This window comes from Eurosta solidaginis, chromosome 4 (genome assembly GCF_040869045.1).
Source record: "Eurosta solidaginis isolate ZX-2024a chromosome 4, ASM4086904v1, whole genome shotgun sequence".
Classification (NCBI taxonomy): Eukaryota; Metazoa; Arthropoda; class Insecta; order Diptera; family Tephritidae; genus Eurosta; species Eurosta solidaginis.
Genome location: NC_090322.1, coordinates 63797641 through 63818646, shown reverse-complemented (window position 1 = coordinate 63818646; position 21006 = coordinate 63797641). Strand labels below are relative to the sequence as shown.

The following is a 21006-nucleotide window of genomic DNA, read 5'->3' as shown; positions in this document are numbered from 1 at the left end:
ATTTTCTTCCAATTGAAAAACCTTATTTCTAAAATTTTTTTGATGTTGCATTGCCCGGGGTGTGAACCCAGGGCATACGGTGTGGTAGACGGAGGACGCTACCATCACACCACGGTGGCCCCAAGGTTTACATCTAGTCAAGTTGCAACTCGCATTGAAAAGCCGGACCTTAGAGAAAGAAAGCATAAAATTATAGTTAATTCATTAAATTATTTGATGTTCCATCTGGTGTACCCAAAACCTTCGAGGAGTGTTTTTTATCGTTAGAACAACCACATTTTTGAACGCATATTAGTCAATCCACTTAAAAAATTTCTTTCAGTTTTGTTCAATAAATTATCTCATTTCGTGACATGGTTTTCGTGCGACTTTGACGATAGAACTTTTATGACCGCGTACAAGACAACTCAATATGAAAATAGGAAAGATTAATAGAGTGGATTTATTTAAAATAAAACTTATTATGAATACCATTTAGTTTATACACACAAAAGTATGCTATACTCTTATCTATCTTCATCTTTATTTCACAGATTTTCCCTAACGAGGAGGATTTATTTTTCCAGAATATCGAGGTGCAATTCAACGATCCTCATGTTGAGCGTGTACGACGGTATGTATGACAACGGATAGACCTTGCCGATTTCTGTTACATGCATGAGTTAATTTCACACTAAACCAGCGATATAAATTTGTTTGATAGTTAAATTTTGTTTGTTTTCCGTTTAGAGCACACCGCAATGACATGGAAAATATACTGCCATACTTTACAATGGCATTACTTTATATTTGCACACATCCGAGACCAACTCTTGCTTGTGTTCTCTTTCGTATTGTGGGTATAGCCAGAGTACTACACACCCTTGTATTTGCGTTTCGTCCGGTAACACAGCCATCACGCTATCTTGCGTTTGCCATACCAATGGCTATAACATTTTACATGGCGTGCTCTGTGGCATTGGACATGTTGTTGTTGTTGTAGCGATAAGGTTGCTCCCCGAAGGCTTTGGGGAATGTTATCGATGTGATGGTCCTTTGCCGGATACAAATCCGGTACGCTCCGGTACCATAGCACCATTAAGGTGCTAGCCCGACCATCTCGGGAACGATTTATGTGGCCACATTAAACCTTCAGGCCATTCCCGCCCTCCCTACCCCCAAGTTCTATGAGGAGCTTGGGGTCGCCAGAGCCTCATCTGTTAGTGAAAACAGGATTCGCCGCGTATAGGTGAGGTTGGCAATTGGCTTTGGAGAAACCTGAAAGGTTGCGCTACACAGCCCCTTGAATCTGGTATTTTAGTCGCCTCTTACGACAGGCATAACTACCGCGGGTATATTCTGATCCCCTAACCCGCTTTGCACATGTTAGTGTATATTTAAATATTAGTCTTTTTATCTATGAAATTATATTGCACATACTTGTTTATATTTCTAATTATACTATTTATTCATAATACAAATTTCATACAAATAGTTTTACCAATTATGTAAGAAGACTAGTAACAAAATGGAAATTAAAAGTAACTAAATTAAACCGCTAAACGTTATAATGTTCATGACTTCTAGGCGTATAACAGTGCATAATGAAACTTTCATTAAGCCAAATCAAACAAATTAAACTTAAATAACAAACACTTCCGAGTGTTATATCTTACTAGGTAAGTATGTTTATTATATGTTAAAGCCCTGCGCTCGCATACATTTTTTATGCGCTTCTATCAAATCCGTGCAGTTCTCCTCACCATTTTCAACAATGCTGTAACAATAACACTATATTAGACCAGGCTAATTATATAAAAAAAAAAAAAAATATGCAGCTTACCACGCGTCACGTGCTTTCTTTGTTTCTGGACAGGCACAACATGCCTTGCATTTTGGCTTTTCCGTTACCTGAATCTCTGTACCAGTTACCTTCGCGGCGGCTGCTTGAGCTACTTCTTTTACTGGTGCGTTCCCCATTATTGAGTTGTTGCGAGTTTACAAGAAGGCCAAATCGATTTATTCTGCCTTAAATACGTTTTTAGTTATTTATAGAGTTGGCAAATATCCGTGTACCTGTGATTTTGTCACAGGTACTACATGATCACAGCTGAACGCTGTGACTGCTTCTGAGGAATAGCCGTGACTGACCGACTGTGATAGCATCTGCACTTCGTTCACAATCACGTTTAATTATAATCTCAATCACATGAGTCAATGAATCTGTGATTCGTGCTGTGACTAATTAGCAGCAGATGGCGCAGTCGCCATGTAAAATCATGCATGTATATGTATTTGGAATGGATATTTTTTTTGCATTCCGTTTTGAATACGGTTTCTATTGATGTGAATACGTCTGTTACATACGTTCTGAAAATCGTTTCATTTTTAATTTTCGCGTATTGACTGGACTGGGCGATTTGGAGTGTAGCACTTTAAGCTTAAAGTTTTATAAACATTAATTATTTATGAAAGATGTTAAAAAAACCCAAAACCAGTTTCCTATGGCAGTTTTTGAAAAGGTGCATCATTCTTTTTCCACATGCAATATTTGCAAAAGCAAAATATCTTATAAAACATTGACCAGTAATTTGAAGAGACATATGATTCGGAGGCATCCGACCGTACAACTGGAAGAGCTTGCGGTAAATTTTAACGACTTCCAAGATTTGTTAGTGTCCCTGTGTATGTATGCATTTCCCTTTGCAGGATAAACCTCAACCTATCGAAATTGAACCTGTCATTGATATCACCGAAGAGCAGCCATCAACTTCCAGTGCAGCACCAAAACGGATGACACAATGCAAAATTATAAAAAAACTATCGCCCAATTTCAAAAGAGGGTTTGAATAGCAAGCTTCTGCAGTTATTTACTATAGACTTACATCCATTCAGCGTTGTAGACGACAGAGGATTCAGGGAATTTGTGAAATCTTTGAACCCTATGTACGTACTCCCAAGCAGACGGGTAGTTTCCAAAACCATGATTCCTGCTTTGTACGAACAGTGCAGACATAAAATGCAAGGAATGATACAAGGCGGCAACAAATTTTGTATTACAACGGATTTTTGGACTTCAAGAAATGTTTCTAGCTTCATTGCTGTGACAGCACATTTTGTATCACCGGAGTTGGAGCTGAAATCCATACTATTGTCGGCTTCAGAGCTCAATATTAACCATACGGCCGAAAACTTAGCTAACGCGATACACAAAATTGTCTGTGACTGGAATGTAGAAAGAAAAATTTTGCTTTCTGTTTCCGATAATGCCAGCAACATAAAATGTGCCCTTACAACAAAGTTGAATTGGAAACATTTTGGATGTATGGCTCATACAATGAATTTGATTGTTAAAGATGGGTTGCGTGTAACGGAAGTTGCTGAAATAATCGATAAGATCAAAGGTATAGTTACCTATTTTAAGAAAAGTTCTTCAGCCAATTTTTTTTTCTTCAGCCAACGTAGCCTTTCTGAGCTATCAACGAAACAGTGGCAGGGACCCGTTGAAGCTGATTCAACAAGTTGAGACTAGGTGGAACTCTACTCTTGCAATGATGGAACGATTCGCTGCGCTTGAGGAAGCAGTAAAATGTACGCTAGTTATTTTAAACAGGGGCCTTTTAACCTTGTCCAGTGAATAATGGAAAATAGTCAAAGATTTATGTATAATATGTCAACCATTCAAAGACGCTACAGTAACCATAAGTGGCGAAACGTATTGTACGGGATCCCTGGTAATACCGATTACAAATGGTCTTCAGGACGTCTACAGGCATTTGCTAACAAAAGTTTGGCCCTATCCTGTGCGCAAGGTTATAGACATTTTTGTAAATGGTATTCGGGAACGATTGGGCAATATCCATAAAAGCAACACATTTTCTGTAGCTACATTTTTGGATCCTAGGTTTAAATTATTAGCATTGACGGATGAATTAGCTGCAGAAAATTGTAAAAAAATTGTGAAAAGTAATCTTATGGAACTGTACAGGGCAGAACCGGCTCCCTTGTCTGAGAGTGTAGACGAACCTGCAGAATATTTTCATTCCATTTGGAGCACTTTCGATCAATATGCCAACCAAAATAGACCGAAAGGTAGTGCTGAAGCAAAAAGCATCATTGAAATGCAGCGGTATTTAGAGGATGGAATATTTTCCATAACAAACAATTCATTTCAGTGGTGGCGCGAAAATAAATATAAATACCCTAAGCTAGCAGATTTGGCAAGGAAATATTTATGTGCACTAGCATCTTCTGTTTCATGTGAAAGTTTTTTCGAAAGCAGGCCAAATAGTTAGTGACCGTCGCTCACGACAAAGTGAAAAAAACTGAGATGCCTATCTTCTTAAACAGTAATCAAAGTTTTGTATAACATTTTTAAATTAAACGCATCCAAAAAAAAATATTTTACTAAGATTGATTGAATATGTATTTATATTTAATTTTTTTTCTGTATGTACGAATATATACAATTTTTGCAGTTTTATTTCATAAAATATTTTTGGTACCTGTATTTAAATGTTAATTGAACTAAATCCTGACTATGATAAAATAAAAAGAATTTGATAACAAAAAATTGGGTTTTAAAATTACCACTTATTTATTTATTTAGTAGTCTACCAATTTAACAATTAATCAGATTAAATATAGTTACGGATTACAGATAAATTACAGAAGCATACAAATTGAACAAAATTATATTATAAAATATATATATATTATTAAAGCAGTTGTCGGGATGGACTGTGATGCCGAGTAACAGGAATTGATTATTAGTGCTGTCGGAATGGAATGATGTCAGCAGCTGATGTATATTTGTCCAGATGTTGCAATTTATTGGGTTTTAAAAGACGGCGAACCCCCCTAATTATCCACCTCGACCTCCTTATCATGTATCTAAAAGCGAAATTAAACATTTAATTCCTTTCATTATATATACAATGGTGCTTACAAATTATAAATAACGAGTACTCTACAATAACAACAACCTGCTACAACAACACCAACCCAAATCTTAAAATTAATAACTGACGCCTTTATTAATAGATGAAAAACGATTGCAATAATCTCTTACTTGTTCGGCGCACAACCACAGGTGCCCATCCTTTAACAACTTGAGAAAATCGAAACGCTCCTGTATTTGCATATTATGCGGATAACGTCCATCAATACATAAAGTTTTCCGCTCAACATTCGGCATTTCAGCAATCATGTTGAGAATTTTATCAATTACTTGTTGGCGATTAAGTGTTTGCTGAGTGCGCGGAGCACGACTGGGCGATTAAACATACAAGCAACAAATTTCGCGTATTAAACGCTGGTAATACTTGACCTAATACTTATGGCGGTATTTTCTGGTTATGGGCAAGCGTTCAAAAAATCTTTAACACTTTTTAGCCTTTAAACCATTCTTATCGTCCTCGGCAAGGCGCCTTATTAGTTCGAGAAGCCGTTCACTCTGACCCTTATTAGTGGCGGTCATACTAGCCTATAGTAAGAAAACATAGTGAAAATTTTAATTATTCTTAAATATCAATTAATGTTAATTTTGTATCTACCTGGAATGATTCAAACAGATGATCCAATTGTTCGGGCGTAAAACCCCAAGCTAATTTCGCCAAAAGGTCATGCACATTCTTAACAATTGCTTCATGTTTGTTAATCTGTGTACGCCATACTGTATCTAAATCTTCAAGTGTTGAGGCGTGTTCTTTTATAGAAATCGTATTTTCTTCTCCAGCTTTTCAACATATTGTAGCTGAGCAAGGCAAGTCTTTCGAGCACAAAACATCAGAAAGTTTGATATAATTCTAGTACCAAATAAAATCGCAATGAAAAAGCCAACATTTTTATATTAAATTGTTTACGTGTACTTACGCTCTGCCGTCAACCAATCCATTTCATCATCGGGCATACAATGCTGTTGTTGTTGTGTACGATGTGAATATGAGCTTAGCACTATATTGATTTCATTTAGCGCATTCATTTTACCATTGAAGCTAGATACGAGTAATAGGCGCAATATCATTTTGAGACGAAACAATTCCAGATCACGTAAGAAATCCTCTTCTCCAGGCAAACGACTTGCTAACACACGTGCCGACTTTACAATACCATTAATATATTCGTTCCACCCCTCCGGTTTGGCTTAACACTTCAATTCATCATCAGAGAAACTATTACGCATATTGTCACTTGCGAAGCGAATATATTTGGCGAGTCGAACGTATTGGCGAATTCACATCAAATTTGCATTGTGAGTGGCGAATGAACTTATTCGACTGCAATGTGTCATTGCCATTCAAACAAATTTAATTAGTTCATCCGAATTTGACGTTTCTGTCATCTGTTTTTATTATTTATTTGTGCACAAACAGAAATGTAAAAAACAAGTTTATTAAATAGTAATAAATAAAGTTAAAAATGTTTTATAACGTTGATCTTTTTTCCGTTATTACCCGGAATATTGGTTCCATGCCCGTTATCACCCGGATTATTGGTTCCAAAGGACTGTCCTGTCGGGTTGGCGGCTTCTTGGAGGTTCAGTAGCTCATCCACGGATCTCTCTAGCGCAGATAAACTTCGCTGGGCGTACGGTCCTCCTCCAGTGGCTACGGTCTCGCTGCGGTTTGTAGGCACCTTTTTTTTAAGCTTCAACTTATAATCTAACCAAACCTAGGACAAATATATTGGTAAGTATGAACTGACACGCAGAATACAATTCAGTTACTACTAGAGGCTTGCACGGATACGATGGTTCGGGTATATAACTAAGTAAAGCTTCTGACAATTATCACATTGTCAGTTACTTTGGAAACTTGCATCGTGATATCGTACGGTTACTTTTGAAACTAACTGGTCAAGTATCTTATCGGGTATTATCAGAAAAATAGTAGGCGGTGGCTCGGAGCTAGGATCTAACCAAACCTAGGGCCCATCTCTGCACCATTCACAATGCCAGTAACATACCCGAGTAGATACATTAGCAGGTAAAGCTGCTTTACTCGAGTCGATTTCCTGGTAAATTTTCTCAAACAAAGTGCCTACTTGTATATGATGGTTGAATTGAGTTGGGAGTCAAAAAAACCATCAGTAATTCGACTCGTGTAAAACAGCATTAAGTATCAAAAGTAACTCCAGTCAGTAACCGTACGATGCTACGATGCCACGATTCTGCGATGTATACTTTTGTATTATTCGTGCAGGTATATCCTTCTTACCTTGTTCCACTCGCGCCCGTTACGTATTGGAGGACCTATGGAGTTAAGATCCGTGGCGAAATGGTCCCACAATTCTGCCATGCTCCTCCTGGTCTCTCCAAAATTCCCCATGCCTCTGGCGACGTCTGGATTATTTTCCATCAGCTCGACCAGCTTTTGGAATTGCTGCGGCGTTGTTCTTCTCATTCTGAAAACTTCATTTATTCAAACCAATAAATAACTCAATTTAATTTAATGAATTACTCACTTTTATTTATTTATTCAATTTATTTACTTTTTTCAATTGAAAACATTCAAATAAATGCCAATGCGTCCTTTTCTATTTTCAAGCGCGAACAAAATAAGCATTCGACAAATTTTGACAGATTTGGCGAAGCGAATATGATTTTTTCGCTTGTGGCAATTCGACAAATTCATCTTCGTAACTCATTCGACTTTTTTTTGCGAATTCGCTAGCGATTCGCATCTCGCAATTCGAGACCGCGAAATTCGACAAAATTTTCATTCGCTTCGCAAGTGACAATATGCGTATATATAAGAAATCCAGCATAGCATTCTAAATTTGAATAAAGTACTTAGCAATGGTTGCAGCTGATGTCAACAGCTGCTCGTAGCATTGCTCAAATCAATGCAAGTGTCAATTGGTTATCCAGGCTCTTGTCGGACGTGCCGCCTTTTAGCCGGAGTCATTGGTGCCGTATGTCGTATCGCTGTATCCGTATCCCTAACGTAATCAGCTGTTTATCGTTACGACGGTAAACCAAAACCCAATTGGTTGGCTACGATACGGCTACGACCTTAGCGGCACCAATAATCGATTGCATTGATTCTCATAAGATAGGTCGAATCAGCTGTTATAATGCTACCGATACGGTTACCGATAAAGCACCAATGTCTCCAGCTTTTGTTTGCAGACCACAATGATACAGTTCCAACCAATCCTTTTGAATTTTTTAGTTTATTAAATATGACACTGTCATTTCGATGACAGTATCAAATGTTACATGTTTAGTGGAGAGCAAAAAAAGCTTTGAATGTGTGCGTGAACTACCACCAACCACCGTCTTGAAGGGTAGCTCTTCCTCTTCCTATGTCACAGTCACAGTCACGGATAAAATACGCCGTGACTGAGAGGTCACAATCAAAGATAACATTTTCCTCAAAAATCACGGGATCTGCCAACATTACAACCTTGTCAATTTTCTTTTCCAATTTCACCAAAGTTACCATCGAATTTAAAATTAAAGTGCTGCCATATTTAAGTTTGTTTAAATTTCCCGTTTGGTGGCGCGTACGAGAATAGCTCAATTCCCAACAAGAACCCTAGTGGCTATGTGACTATTTCGTATTGAGCTCCAAGTTTGAAATACTAGCTGTGTTTTTTAAAAGGTTTTATTTAGCTTGACAGGCTGGCTGGCTGGCCGGCACGAATATTATAATTGAAATTTAAATAACTTCCCATCGGTGCAATTTTGAAACGCAACCTCAAAACCAAGAAGAATTAAACAAGGGGTGCGACAAGGTGGTGTCATATCCCCACTTTTGTTTAACTTCTACATATCAAAGGTACCTTCGCCACCAGAAGGAGTTACTATCGTTTCCTACGCCGATGACTGCAAAATAATGGCCACAGGCCCATGCCCATAGATCAATGTGCTTTGCAAGAGAATAAACGGCTACCTCCCTGATCTCTTCAGTTTTTTCGCCTCGCGAAACCTGGCATTATCACCGACTAAATTATCCGCGACCTTATTTATTTATTTACAGTCTTGTAGACTTAATTTCTTACAATATGGACGTCCCAAATGTCGACCATTTTGAACATCCACGTCGATGGCACTACGATACCGACTGTCCTACACCGCAAAATCTTGGGTGTGACGTTTGATCAGGATCTACATTTTGGTGAGCATGCAGTCGTAATAAAATCCTCAAAATGTCTTGCAGGCAGTACTTGGGGAAAAGACAAAGAAACGCTCATTACCACTTACAAAGCAATTGGCCAGCCGATGGCATGCTACGCGTCCACTAAATGGTCGCCAAGCCTAAAAACTACTCACTGGAAGAAGCTACAGGCCTGCCAAAATTCTGCTCTTAGAACCGCCACGGGTTGTCTTCTTATATCCCCAGAACACCATCTACATAATGAGGCGAGACTACACCCCATCAGGGAGAGAAATGAGATGCTAACCAAACAGTTCCTGTTGAATACCCAGAAACCTGGTCATCCCAACACACATCTGATTGATGAGCCAACACCACCCAGGGGCTGAATAAGTAGTCTCCGTAAGCATTATGAGGAAATACGGCACCTGAGAACATATCCGTATGAAGCCAAAAAACACAAGCAGGTCCTCAGTGAACTCCACAAACAGGCGTCGGACCTTTATGCCAGGAATTTTCCCGGTGAATCCAGTACTCAAAGAACAATACCCAAAACTTGCAGAAGAGGAACGCATACTCCCAAGGGAAACGCGAGTCACTCTAGCTCAACTTCGATCTGGATACTGTAACAGGTTAAACTCTTACCTATCCGGAATCAACCCGACATAGAAAACATATGTCGTGCTTGTAACGTGTCCCACATGACACCAACCTTTGTCGACCGTAGAATGCATTATATATTGTCGGCAGAAAGCGCTCGAGCATTTTTTCGCATCCAACAGCACTTTATCGCCAAAGGCTATGGAAACTTTTTCATTGTGCCGAGACGGATTCGATAGGGACTTTACGGTGTACCAAAGTTTACCCACACCGGCAGAGAGGTTACAACCGCTTAGGTTCTCCTCCCATTTCGGCCGCTTGTGTTCATCCACAAGCAATCTGATGCGTTGGTTTATATCCCTTATTTGGGGGTCGCCGGGATCGAGATGTCTTATAAGGTCACGTTCTCTCGCTAAATTTGCGGCCTCCGCCGGAAAGTGGGGCCGAATTTCGCGAATTCACCGGCGGGAATGGAGCGAGCCGAGGCGGATTCAATGACGTTGCGGAAAGCATGCTCCCCTTGACGGGCATCAGTCGAGATAGAGAGGGCAGCAAAGCGGTTGTCTGTAAAGGATTTGTATTCGTCCCACTTTCTTTTTTTTTAAGTTTATCAAAGTGCGTTTTTCTGTGACGATGAAGTCGGCGGTACGCTCGAGCGAAATGAGTATAGGCAGGTGGTCGGATGCCAATGCTACCATCGGCTGCAAGTTGACGCAATTTACGAGTTCTGTGCTCACGATTGATATATCCGGCGAACTTTGACAGCTTCCTACCATACGTGTGTGGGCGTCTCCGTTTATTTTGCAGAACGTCGTTTCTTCTATTTGATCCGCCAACATCTCACCTCTACTGTCCGCCCGCAAGTTTGAATGCCATATATCGTGATGGGCATTGAAATCGCCTAAGATAATGCGATTGTTGTCAGTGAATAAGGCGCTGATATTAGGGCGGTATCCACTGGGGCAACAGGTGGCAGAAGGGAAGTAGATGGTGATGATTTCTAGCTTTGCATCGCCTGACCGGACAGATAAGCCTTGAAGTTCTCAGACACTGTCCCTGCGGCCGATGTCGGGATCAAATATATGATATTGCACAGAGTAGTGTATGATAAACGCAAGGCCGCTCTCGCGATTCTTTCTGTGGACAGGTCTGCAGAGCAGATCTTGCTGTGAGTTTAGTTTCTTGAATCGCAGCAATGCGGATGTTATGCCGCTTCATGAAATCGACTATCTCCGTGATCTTCCCAGTTAATCCATTACAGTTTAACTGCAGAATTCTGAAGTTTATGGGGGGAGACGTCGTCACTCTGGGAGTAATTGACGGGTGACTACGGCTGGGTTATGGAAGGCTAGGACGCAACTGCTGTTGTGGCCCTGGGGCTGGACCTCCTTGGGTAAGTATTGGGGTACCCGGTTGGGACGTTAAGGCGTAGACTAACGGACGCCCTAGGGCGTGAACAGCAAGGAGCCACAAACGATTTATAGAAGTAACGTGGACGTCTGGTTTTGGGATCTAGCCCAGAACAACCTGTCCGATGCAACCATCCCTTACATGAGACACACTGACAAGAGTATGACCGTCCTAAAAAGATTCGTTTCCGGCAGATGCAGGAAAACCATTTCTCAGGACCAGGGTCAGGAGACGGACACGGATTGGGTTCGATACCTTCCCGGAGCAAGAGAATATGGAGCAGTCCCGCTGCAAGGAGCTGCTGGGAGGATGACAATTTGTGGGAGGGACGCAACAAATTAAATGGGGTTACACTGAAATGACAGTCCTTGGTCGGGAAAAATCCCGAGTCGCTCCGGTACATAGAACCGACTGCCTTGGAAAGCGTTCCTTTTAATGCATTATAAATTTTACTTTAACTTTATATACTTTGTAATTCCATTAGCCATCAGCTAAAAATTTCTCATCAACTGAAATTTTAGGTAATTTACGTGATCATTTTCGAAAAATTAGATCAAATTTAAGTCATCATAAATATTCTGGTAGTGGAATGTATGTTCCAAAAGATCTTCAAACTTGTAAATTTGCATTTGTTCGGGTTATTAATAAACATTCATTACAACAACCATATGATGGACCTTACAAAATTGTGGAAAAACGCCAAAAATGTTTTAAACTTGAAATCAATAAAAATATAAAAACTATTTCAATTGACAGATTAAAACCGGCAATAGTTGAAACAACAGACACAAACAACACCAAGAATTCACTTAAAAAGAGAGTCTCGTTCCATTTGTTTAATGTTAAATTTTCTTAAAGGGGGAGTAATGTAGGGTTCCTTTTACTCTATATATTGTTACGAATATTAGCAAAACTAAGGGGTGCTGCCATCTCTAAGCCGAAGCTAAACAGTGATATCATGCACATCCATAGATCAATCATTATGTATCTACATAAACGAAACAATAATTGCATCTACACATATGTACCATGTACGTATACGAGCAGCGGAGAGTCAGTGCACAAACACATGCATATATCTGAGATACTCCTGAAAGTATGCAATGAGAGAAGCTATAAAATTGTGCAATTGTAGTTACAGCTGAGAAGTTTGAGAGCTGATGGCAACTAGTAGATTCTGAAAGCGCCTAGAAGATGCGAACGTTAAAATCAGAGAGTAGGCAGCAACTGTAGAGGCGCTGGAATTCAGTTTGATTTCAGCTATCAAGCAGTTTCGACTAAGACGCTAACTAGCGAGCCATAGCAGTATTATTTTGAAAGTCAGTTTCATTTAAGCTATCAATTTGGTTATTAAGCCAGCTAGTTGCAAAGTATAAGTGTTATTGTGAAGTACTTTAATAAAGGCCATTTTTCCATTATTCAATATTGGAGTTATTTATTCAACAGTTTAGCGATACGAACGTTGGCAGAAGATTGCAACTAAGGGGAATTACAGTAAAATCGTTACAATTGGTGTCAGAAGAGGAATTGTTGAATAAATTCCAGAGGACAACAAGGACATGGCAAAGTTCAGTGAATTGAAGATCCAGCAACTGAAGGAGTTGGAGAGCCGCTGATTGAATACAAGCGGCATTAAACTTGAACTTCAGGCAAGACTACGAGAAGCAGTGGAAGCAGAAGGAATTAACGTGGAAGAGTATGTCTTTCATCTTGATGGCGACGAGACAACAAAAATTGAAGAGAAAAATGAAACTTCGCAGACAGTTGCGAGCACAGATCTGAACATGATTTTAGCTGCAATATCTGCTCAAACATCGACAGTGGCATCTCAACTAGAATCCCAGGAGACAAGATGGAAGAACAGAAGACATATATGGCATCCAAGATAGAATCACAGGAGACACATATTGCAGAAATGTCATCTGAAATAACAGCGAAGATTGAAGCACAAGAGGCACGAATATCCGAAATGTCGGCGCAAATTTCAGCACAGATATCATCGCAGATCTCTGCTCAACTGGAAGAGCAAGAAGGACGTATTTCCTCGAAGTTGGAGGCGCAAGATACAAAAATTTTACAGTTGGAAGAAAAAATCGAGGCCGAGGTGGATGCTTTGAGAGGACGTATCGAGCAGTTGCAACTAAATCGTCCAGCAGTTTCAGCGAGTAATCCAAAGGTAAAACCACCATCCTTTGACGGTTCTGTTCTTTTCCAGGTCTTTAAGCTACAGTTTGAGAAGACCGCAGCAGTGAACAACTGGAATGCTGAAGATAAAGTTGCTGCACTGTTCATGGCGTTGAAAGGGCCTGCAGCTGAGATTTTACAAACCATTCCAGAGGGCGGACGGAACTGCTTTGAAGCATTGATGGGCGCTCTAGAGAGACGATACGGAACTAGGAGACAGATATACCTGATATGCTGAACCGCTTCCAGAGGCCTGGTGAAACATTGAAGAGTTTGCGTCGGATATTGAAAGGCTAGCACATTTAGCGAATGCGGACACACCCGTGGAATACACTGAAAGGGTAAAGATTCAGAGCTTTATAAATGGCATACGGGACGTTGAAACAAAGCGAGCTACATACGCAACCCAAAGCCAACATTCGCAGAAACGGTGTCACAAGCTCTGATTCAGGAAACATCGTCGCTTCTGTGTAAGCCAGTTTTCAAAGCACGCCGTGTGGAAGTAGAAAGGCCAGAGTGGGTAGACGCAATATTGGAGGCGCTGAAAAGATCGCAAAAGCGGAGTGAAAAAGTTATCAAATGTTTCAAATGCGGGAAGTCCGGTCACATTGCACGTCATTGCGATCGGGACGATCAGGGTTAGGTGGAGGGCAGTGTTACGAATATTAGCAAAACTAAGGGGTGCTGCCATCTCTAAGCCGATGCTAAACAGTGATATCATGCACATCCATAGATCAATCATTATGTATCTACATAATCGAAACAATAATTGCGTCTACACATATGTACCATGTACGTATACGAGCAGCGGAGAGTCAATGCACAACCACATGCATATATCTGAGATACTCCTGAAAGTATGCAATGAGAGAAGCTATAAAATCGTGCAATTGTAGTTACAGCTGAGAAGTATGATAGCTGATGGCAACTAGTAGATTCTGGAAGCGCCTAGAAGATGCGAACGTTGAAATCAGAGAGTATAAAAGGTAGCAAATGTAGAGGCGCTGGAATTCAGTTTGATTTGAGCTATCTAGCGAGCCATAGCAGTATTATTTTGAAAGTCAGTTTCATTTAAGCTATCAGTTTGGTTATTAAGCCAGCTAGTTGCAAAGGATAAGTGTTATTGTGAAGTACTTTAATAAAGGCCATTTTTCCATTATTCAATATTGGAGTTATTTATTCAACAGTTTAGTGATACGAACTTTGCAAAAGGGCAAATACGAGGATTTGCAAGTAAATTCGTTATATATATTCGTTAATATATATAAATCAAAATCTTTGATACTACATAACTCTGAAGCAGACATGCTTAACCAACGAACCGCTATCATTTCGTTACGATAATTAACGTTAATAAACGAAACAAAGTCATTTCGTTTCGTTTATTAACGTTAAGAACGTCAAATTAGCGAATTGATTTTGTTTCGTTTTCTGCCAAATCAAAACGAAATCCAATCGTTTATGTTGATTATTAATTTCAAACTATGCTGGCAAAGCTGATTGATGGCAGAGTTATTAAAGGTGAAAGCATTAGCCAAGCTGATTGCAACTTTTCTCATGAATTTTGACAGTACGAACATTTATCAGAGTATTCTTGACATTACCACCAACGAATTACACAAACAAATTACATGGTGTGTGTGTGTGTATGTCCGCTCGCTGTTACCACCTTACGGCTTCACCATGGCTATAGCATTGCCAGCATTCAAACATAAAGTATTACGTTTTTGTTAACGTTTTTAACGATAACGAAAGCTTTTCGTTTCGGTTAAAAACGAGATACAATTTATCTTGATAATTTCTTTATCGATTTATTTCGAAGTGTTTCAACGGAAACGGTGGAAATTTTTGATAAACGATTAGCTTAACGTTAAGGTGCATCCCTGCTCTGGAGTTATACATGCCAGAACATTGAAATTCAGTAAGGAGTTATATGAGGTCAATCCCTAGCACCACCAAAATGTGGAATTGGGAAAAAGGGGCGTGGCACCTCCCATACAAATGGAATATATCATGCTGCATATCTCTGGATGTAGTAATGGTAAGATAATGAAAATTGGTAAGGAGCTATATGACGTTAAGTCCTAACACCTCCAGTAAAATGTGGAATTGGGAAAAAAGGGGCATGGCACCTTCCCTACAAATGGGATTTTTTCAGAACTATGGCTGCCGTACAAACTTAGGTCATTTTGACACCTAAAGTTTGACTGCATTGTTGAGTTTGGCTGTTATTCCTTTTAGACGTTTAGTAATCTCCGCCGTTAAAAAAAATTGTTAGCTTCAGTCTATCTACATCTACTTATATATGTAAGTTAAGGAGCCCAAGGACTAGGGCTCCAAAAAATTAAAGTTGGAACCGCGAGTTTATTTTCCTCTTAAGTATATTTACCATTTATTCTCCTTGATTATTCAAAGCAGACTGAATTTTATTCTTAACTAAAACTAACTCTAAGCTTCTAAATTAGTTTAAGTGATTTCTTATTTGCTGACACTGCACTTCCCACGATTGGCAAAAATAATCACCCCTATTATGGTTGTCAACGTCAACTGTCGCTTCGTATCAATATCAACATCACGTCGTATCAATATCAACGTCGCGTCAATACAATTCTGGTATTTACTTCGTCAATGTATTGACGTTGACGTGTTATCGATAATTTCAAAGCAAAACTACGATCCTTATACTTTTGACAATTGTTTATTTACAATTTGTTGTGCATAAAAAGTGTTTAAGTTTTGTTTAAAGATTTAAAGATGTTTTTTACGAAAGTTCGAGCTCAAGCGATGAGGAGAGGAAAGAGATGTTGCTCCTCAGAAGAAACGAAATGCGCCAAAGATCTCAAATATTCAATTTGCCAGATACGAAGTGAGTACCATAACTGCTCATTGCAATTTCTATTAGTGCACAAGCGAAAATTACACGCTAAATATAAAGAACTTCTTTCTAAACTTTTGTGAAGATATTAGTGGATGATTAAATTTCCCATTAGTACACCAAAAACGATTCTACATCCTAGAGCGGTGTGTACTAATGGAAAATATAATCGAATTGTTAGATGTTTGCTAAATTGATTCAACCACCTTTCATGTTTATGTTTAATTTTTTTCAGATTTGTTGATTATTTTCGGCTAAGCAAAGAAGCTTTCAAATTCGTTCTGGAGAAAATCGTTCCATCAATGAAAGTAGCGAAGCGAACAACAATTATTTCTAATGAAATAAAGTTGGCAACTACGCTAAGGTTCTTGGCACAAGGGAACTGTCCCTTTGGAAAATCCTTTAGCAAGCGCAGGATTGTTTTCTAATTCTAAAACAAGCTGCGCAAATTGATTGCTGTTTGTTATTTTCATTTTTTTATCCATTTTCCTAAATTAAATAAAAGCTAAACAAATGAAGTGTGTAAAAAGGTATAATTCAGAATTATTTTACCAAATTTTTACAGCAGAATATTTAATTGAGCGCTTGTCGTCACCAAAAACTGTGTTGACAGATTTTATGTTGACACGCGTCAATAGAATATCAATATTGTTGTAGTCAATACCAAAAAAGCATCAACAGCTGTCAATAGTTATCGACATTGACAAAGCCGATACCATTTCATGAGCGTCGACACTATTTTTGACAATATTGACTTGATATTGACAACCGTAATGGGGTTGAATATTTTATCGCTTGCGTGGCAAATCACACGACTTGCATTTTGTCCGCATATCATATCGCTTACGCTGCAGTTCCCATGAATTGAATTTCGTCTGCTTATGCAATACGATATCTGGTTTCGGAAAACATTTAAAGGAGCCTCCACGTAAGATCTGACGAATCTTGGTCCGCACTGTGAACCGTCCCTTCCTCACTTCCGACTTCCGCTAATACGTCGCTGGTTCCCGACGGTGCTGTTAACTGGTTTGCCTGACATGGAATTCTGGAGAGAGCATCTGCCACAACATTTGATTTACCAGGAGTTTAAATCAATTCGTGTTTATACCCTTCAATTCTAGCCTTCCACCTCTTCAACTTAGCGTCTCGGGGTTTTTCCCGACCAAGGACTGCCATTTCAGTGTAACCCCATTTAATTTGTTGCGTCCCTCACACAAATTGTCATCCTCCCAGCAGCTCCTTGCAGCGGGACTGCTCCATATTCTCTTGCTCCGGGAAGGTATCGAACCCAATCCGGGTCCGTCTCCTGACCCTGGTCCTGAGAAATGGTTTTGCTGCATCTGCTGGAAGAGAATCTTTTTAGGACGGTCATACTCTTGTCGCTGTGTCTCGTGTAAGGGATGGTTGCATCGGACAGGTTTTTCTGGGCTAGACCCCAAAACCAGACGTCCACGTAACTTCTATAAATCTTTTGTGGCTCCTTGCTGTTCACGTCCTAGGACGTCCCGGCAGAGGCCGCAAGTTTAGCGAGAGAAGGTGACCTTATAAGACAGCTCGATCCCGGCGACCCCCAAATAAGGGATATAAACCAACGCATCATATTGCTTGTGGATGAACACAAGCGGGCGAAATGGGAGGAGCGCCTAAGCGGTTGTAACCTCTCTACCGGTGTAGGTAAACTTCGGTCCACTGTAAAGTCCCTATCGAATCCGTCTAGGCACAATGACAAAGTTTCCATCGCCTTTGGCGACAAAGTGCTGTCGCATGCGAAAAAATTCGCGAGCGCTTTCTGCCGACAATACATAATGCATTCTACGGTCGACAAAAATAGACGGAGAGCCAACAGACACGCACGTAAACATAAGTTCAGCGCGTCACCAATTACCATCACCGCCAAAGAGGTTGAGGATGCCATCGGTCATGCTAAACCATCCAAAGCAGTGGGCCCAGATGGCATAACCATGCCGATGCTTAAAAGCCTAGGGAAAGAGGGTTTGAAATATTTAGCACATGTCTTCAACCTGTCCCTTTCCACCTTTGTCATACCCGAAAAATGGAAAATGGACAAGGTGGTCCCGTTACTAAAGCCTGGGAAACCAGCTAACATAGGAGTCATATCGCCCGATATCTCTCCTATCGCCAGTAGCCAAGACGCTTGAAGCCATTTTGCTCCCCTACTTCAAAGCAAATCTGCAGCTAGCCTATCATCAGCATGGCTTTAGAAAACTCCATAGCACCAAAACCGCGCTAAATGCCATTAGCACCCAGATAAATTGTGGTTTAAATCAGAAGCCCCACCATAGAACAGTACTCGTAGCGCTAGACCTATCAAAAGCTTTTGATACGGTCAACCATGGCACGTTACTGCAAGACTTGGAAGGGTCTACCCTTCCCCCATGTCTTAAAAGGTGGACCGCAAATTATCTGGGTGGTCGACAGGCATCGGTGCAATTCAGAAACGAAATATCAAAGCCAAGAAGAATTAAACAAGGGGTGCCTCAGGGTGGTGTCCTATCCTCACTTTTGTTTAATTTTTACATATCAAAACTACCTTCGCCACCAGAAGGAGTTACTATCGTTTCTTACGCCGATGACTGCACAATAATGGCCACAGGCCCGGGCCCACAGATCGATGAGCTTTGCAACAGAATAAACGGCTACCTCCCTGATCTCTCCAGTTTTTTCGCCTCGCAAACCTGCCATTATCACCGACTAAATCATCCGCGACCTTATTTACAACTTGGACGTCCCAAATGTCGACCATTTTGAACATCCACGTCGATGGCACTACGCTACCGACTGCCCTACACCCCAAAATCTTGGGTGTGACGTTTGATCAGGATCTACATTTTGGAGAGCACGCAGCCGCAATTGTTCCGAGAATTCAGAGCCGTAACAAAATCCTCAAATCCCTTGCTGGCAGTACCTGGGGAAAAGATAAAGAAACGCTCTTGACTACATACAAAGCAATTAGCCAGCCGATTACGTGCTACGCGTCACACATATGGTCGCTAAGCCTAAAAACTACCCACTGAAAGAAGCTACAGGCCTGCCAAAATACTGCGCTCAGAACCGTCACTGGCTGTCTTCTTATGTCCCCAGAACACCATCTACATAATAAGGCAAGAATACTCCCCATCAGAGAGAAATGAGATGCTAACCAAACAGTTCCTGTTGAATACACAGAAACCTGGGCATCCCTACAGACATCTGATTGATGAGCCAACACCGCCTAGGGACTTAAGGAGCCATCTCCGTAAGCATTTTGAGGAAATACGGCACCTGAGAGCTCAGCCGTATGAAGCAAAAACACACAAGCAGGTCCTTGGTGAACTCCACAAACAGGCGTCGGACCTTTATGCCGGGAATTGCCCGGTGAATCCAGTACTCAGGGAACAGTACCCAAAACTTGCGGAGGAGAAAAGCATACTCCCCAGGGAAAAGCGAGTCGCTTCCCAAGGCAGTCGGTTCTATGTACCGGAGCGACTCGGGATTTTTCCCGACCAAGGACTATCATTTCAGTGTAACCCCATTTAATTTGTTGCGTCCCTCTCACAAATTGTCATCCTCCCAGCAGCTCCATGCAACGGGACTGCTCCATATTCTCTTGCTCCGGGAAGGTATCGAATCCAATCCGGGTCCGTCTCCTGACCTCGGTACTGAGAAATGGTTTTGCTGCATCTGCCGGAAAAGAATCTTTTTGGGACGGTCATACTCTGTTCAGTGTATCTCGTGTAAGGGATGGTTGCATCGGACAGGTTGTTCTGGGCTTGATCCCAAAACCCGATGTCCACGTAACTTTTATAAATCTTTTGTGGCTCCTTGCTGTTCACGTCCAAGGGCGTCCCGTAGTCTACGCCTTAGCCAATGCAGCTCCTGCCTTGGGCGGTGCCACTTTCCTAGATGTTCTGGTCTCCGCGACGGCAACCCCCCGACGGGTTTCATTGCGCCATGTTGACAGGTCGCAAACCCCAATCTACCGGGTACCCCAATGCTTGCCCAAGGACGCCCAGTCCCAGGGCCAAGACAGCAGTTGCGTCCTGGCCTTTCTCAACCCAGGTGTAGTCACCCGTCACTTACTCCCAGAGTGGCGACGTCTCCCCCTATGCACTTCAGAATTCTGCAGTTAAACTGTAATGGATTAACTGGGAAGATCACGGAGATAATCGATTTCATGAAGCGGCACAACATCCGCATTGCTGCGATTCAAGAGACTAAACTCACAGCAAGATCTGCACTGCAAACCTGTTGTGGGTATAATGTCCACAGAAAAGATCGCATCAGCGGAAATGGAGGCGACCTCGCGTTTATCATACACCACTCTGTGCAATATCATATATTTGATCCTGGCATCGACAGCAGGGACAATGTCTTAGAACGTCAAGGCCTATCTGTCCGGTCAGGCGATGCAAACCTGCTGCCACCTTTTGCCCCAGTGTATACCGCCCTAATATTAGTGCTTTACTCACTGGCAACAATCGCATTATCTTAGGCGACTTTAATGCCCATCACGATCTATGGCATTCAAACATGCGGGCGGACAGTAGGGGCGAGATGTTGGCGGATCAAATAGAAGAAACGACGTTCTGCACAATAAACGGAGACGCCCCCACACGTATGGTAGGAAGGTGTCACAGTTCGCCGGATATCTCAATCGTGAGAGCAGAACTCGTAAACTGCGTCAACTGGCAGCCGATGGTAACATTGGCATCCGACCACCTGCCTATACTTATTTCGTTCGACCGTACCGCCAACTGCATCGTTACAGAAAACCGCACTTTTATAAACTTTAAAAAAGGAAAGTGGGAGGAATACAAATCTTTTACAGACAACCTCTTTGCTGCCCTCCCTATGCCG

At 41.0% G+C, this 21006-nt stretch overlaps 1 protein-coding gene and 1 long non-coding RNA gene across 5 annotated transcripts; both read right to left on the bottom strand.

Moving 5' to 3' along the window:
• Nucleotides 1-1419: 1419 nt before the first annotated feature.
• Cox17 (Cytochrome c oxidase copper chaperone COX17) lies at nt 1420-2110 on the bottom strand. The gene is made up of 2 exons (XM_067781918.1): nt 1823-2110; nt 1420-1756 (listed from the first exon to the last, which is right to left on the bottom strand). Exons 1-2 carry the CDS (start codon nt 1957-1959, stop codon nt 1672-1674), a joined length of 222 nt encoding a protein of 73 aa, XP_067638019.1. The 5' UTR covers nt 1960-2110; the 3' UTR covers nt 1420-1671.
• Nucleotides 2111-4422: 2312 nt separating this feature from the next.
• Nucleotides 4423-9553, bottom strand: LOC137249896 (uncharacterized). 4 transcript variants are annotated; one of them, XR_010952592.1, is made up of 5 exons: nt 7444-9553; nt 7197-7390; nt 5854-6651; nt 5535-5786; nt 4423-5464 (listed from the first exon to the last, which is right to left on the bottom strand). It is a non-coding gene; the product is annotated as an uncharacterized lncRNA (long non-coding RNA). The 4 variants fall into 4 exon arrangements; XR_010952594.1 differs by having other exon boundaries at nt 7197-7383; XR_010952593.1 differs by having other exon boundaries at nt 4426-4872; nt 5051-5464; nt 7197-9548.
• Between the last annotated feature and the right edge of the window lie 11453 nt (nt 9554-21006).